This window comes from Pterocles gutturalis, unplaced genomic scaffold (genome assembly GCF_000699245.1).
Source record: "Pterocles gutturalis isolate BGI_N339 unplaced genomic scaffold, ASM69924v1 scaffold20553, whole genome shotgun sequence".
Lineage (NCBI taxonomy): Eukaryota > Metazoa > Chordata > Aves > Pterocliformes > Pteroclidae > Pterocles > Pterocles gutturalis.
The window spans coordinates 1,809-2,865 of NW_010118569.1; the positions used below are offsets into that span (position 1 = coordinate 1,809).

Consider the following 1,057-nt stretch of genomic DNA (forward strand, 5'->3'; position numbering starts at 1 on the left):
GACAGACAGCTGTGCTCAGAGTAAAAACAGGCTCAGGCGCTGCTCTGGAGAGCTGGGGGTATAGGAACCCAAAATCCCAGTGGCACCTCATGTAGCATAGAGCAAGGCGAAGCAGAGCACCCCGAGGAGAGGTGGAAAGGGGCAACAAAACCTGCTCAGGTCTCTCCTCTCCCACGAGCCAAGGATGTTGCGCAGGGAACCCGCAGCTCCTCCCCATGCCACCGCGGCGGGGCTGACCTCTCTTCCTGTCCCCCCCAGGGACTACAAGGACAACGCCATGCTGGCACAGCTCATCCAGGACAAGCTGGATGCCTACAAGGCCGATGACCCCACCATGGGTGAGGTGAGCGGGGACAGTGCCGGCAGGATGCTCGGGTGATGCTTCACCCCTAAAGTCCCAGTCGAGCTCTGCCACCTGGCAGTCATAGACCCCAAGCAGGGACCCCAAAATGTCCCTGTTTTCCCCCGACTGTCTGGGGGGCTGGAGGAACCCCTGGCCCCACTGCTGACGGCTCCCCCGGCTCCGCAGGGTCCAGACAAGGCTCGTTCCCAGCTCCTCATCCTCGACCGCGGCTTTGACCCTGCCTCCCCGGTGCTGCACGAGCTGACCTTCCAGGCCATGAGCTACGACCTGCTGCCCATCGAGAACGACGTCTACAAGTGAGTGCGGTGCTGCCATCCCCACCAGCCCCGTGACCCCCACGAGTCCAGCCCTCGAGTGGGAGTTGGAAGCTCAGTTTGAGGCTCGGCATCCCTCTGTCCATCAGAAATTATTGGTTGGCAGGAGCCATTCCTGCCCACAGCCTGGCAGGATTGATGCAAAAGGGGCTTTTCAACCTTCAACCCATGGCCCCTTCCCCAAATTTAGCAGTTGAAGGGGTAGAAGAAGGCGAGACATGAAACCAAGTTGAAATAACTGCATCCCGCCGCTGGCAGAGCCAAGAAGAGCCCCCATGTCCCCCCACCCTCCTAGAGCCCAGGCAGTGAGGGGACACCCCCAGCCCATCCCCACCACGATGCTCCCTCCCCTCTTCCCAGGTACGAGACGAGCGGCATC

The 1,057-nt window shown here is 61.2% G+C and overlaps 1 protein-coding gene across 1 annotated transcript in view; it reads left to right on the forward strand.

The window, feature by feature from the left end:
* Positions 1-1,057, forward strand: part of LOC104463806 (syntaxin-binding protein 1-like) — a gene marked incomplete at both ends in the record, with an annotated part of 7,159 nt that overhangs the window by 1,804 nt on the left and 4,298 nt on the right. The window contains 3 exon segments of the mRNA XM_010076278.1: positions 256-343; positions 530-660; positions 1,039-1,057. Coding sequence (XP_010074580.1) covers positions 256-343; positions 530-660; positions 1,039-1,057 — 238 coding nt within the window.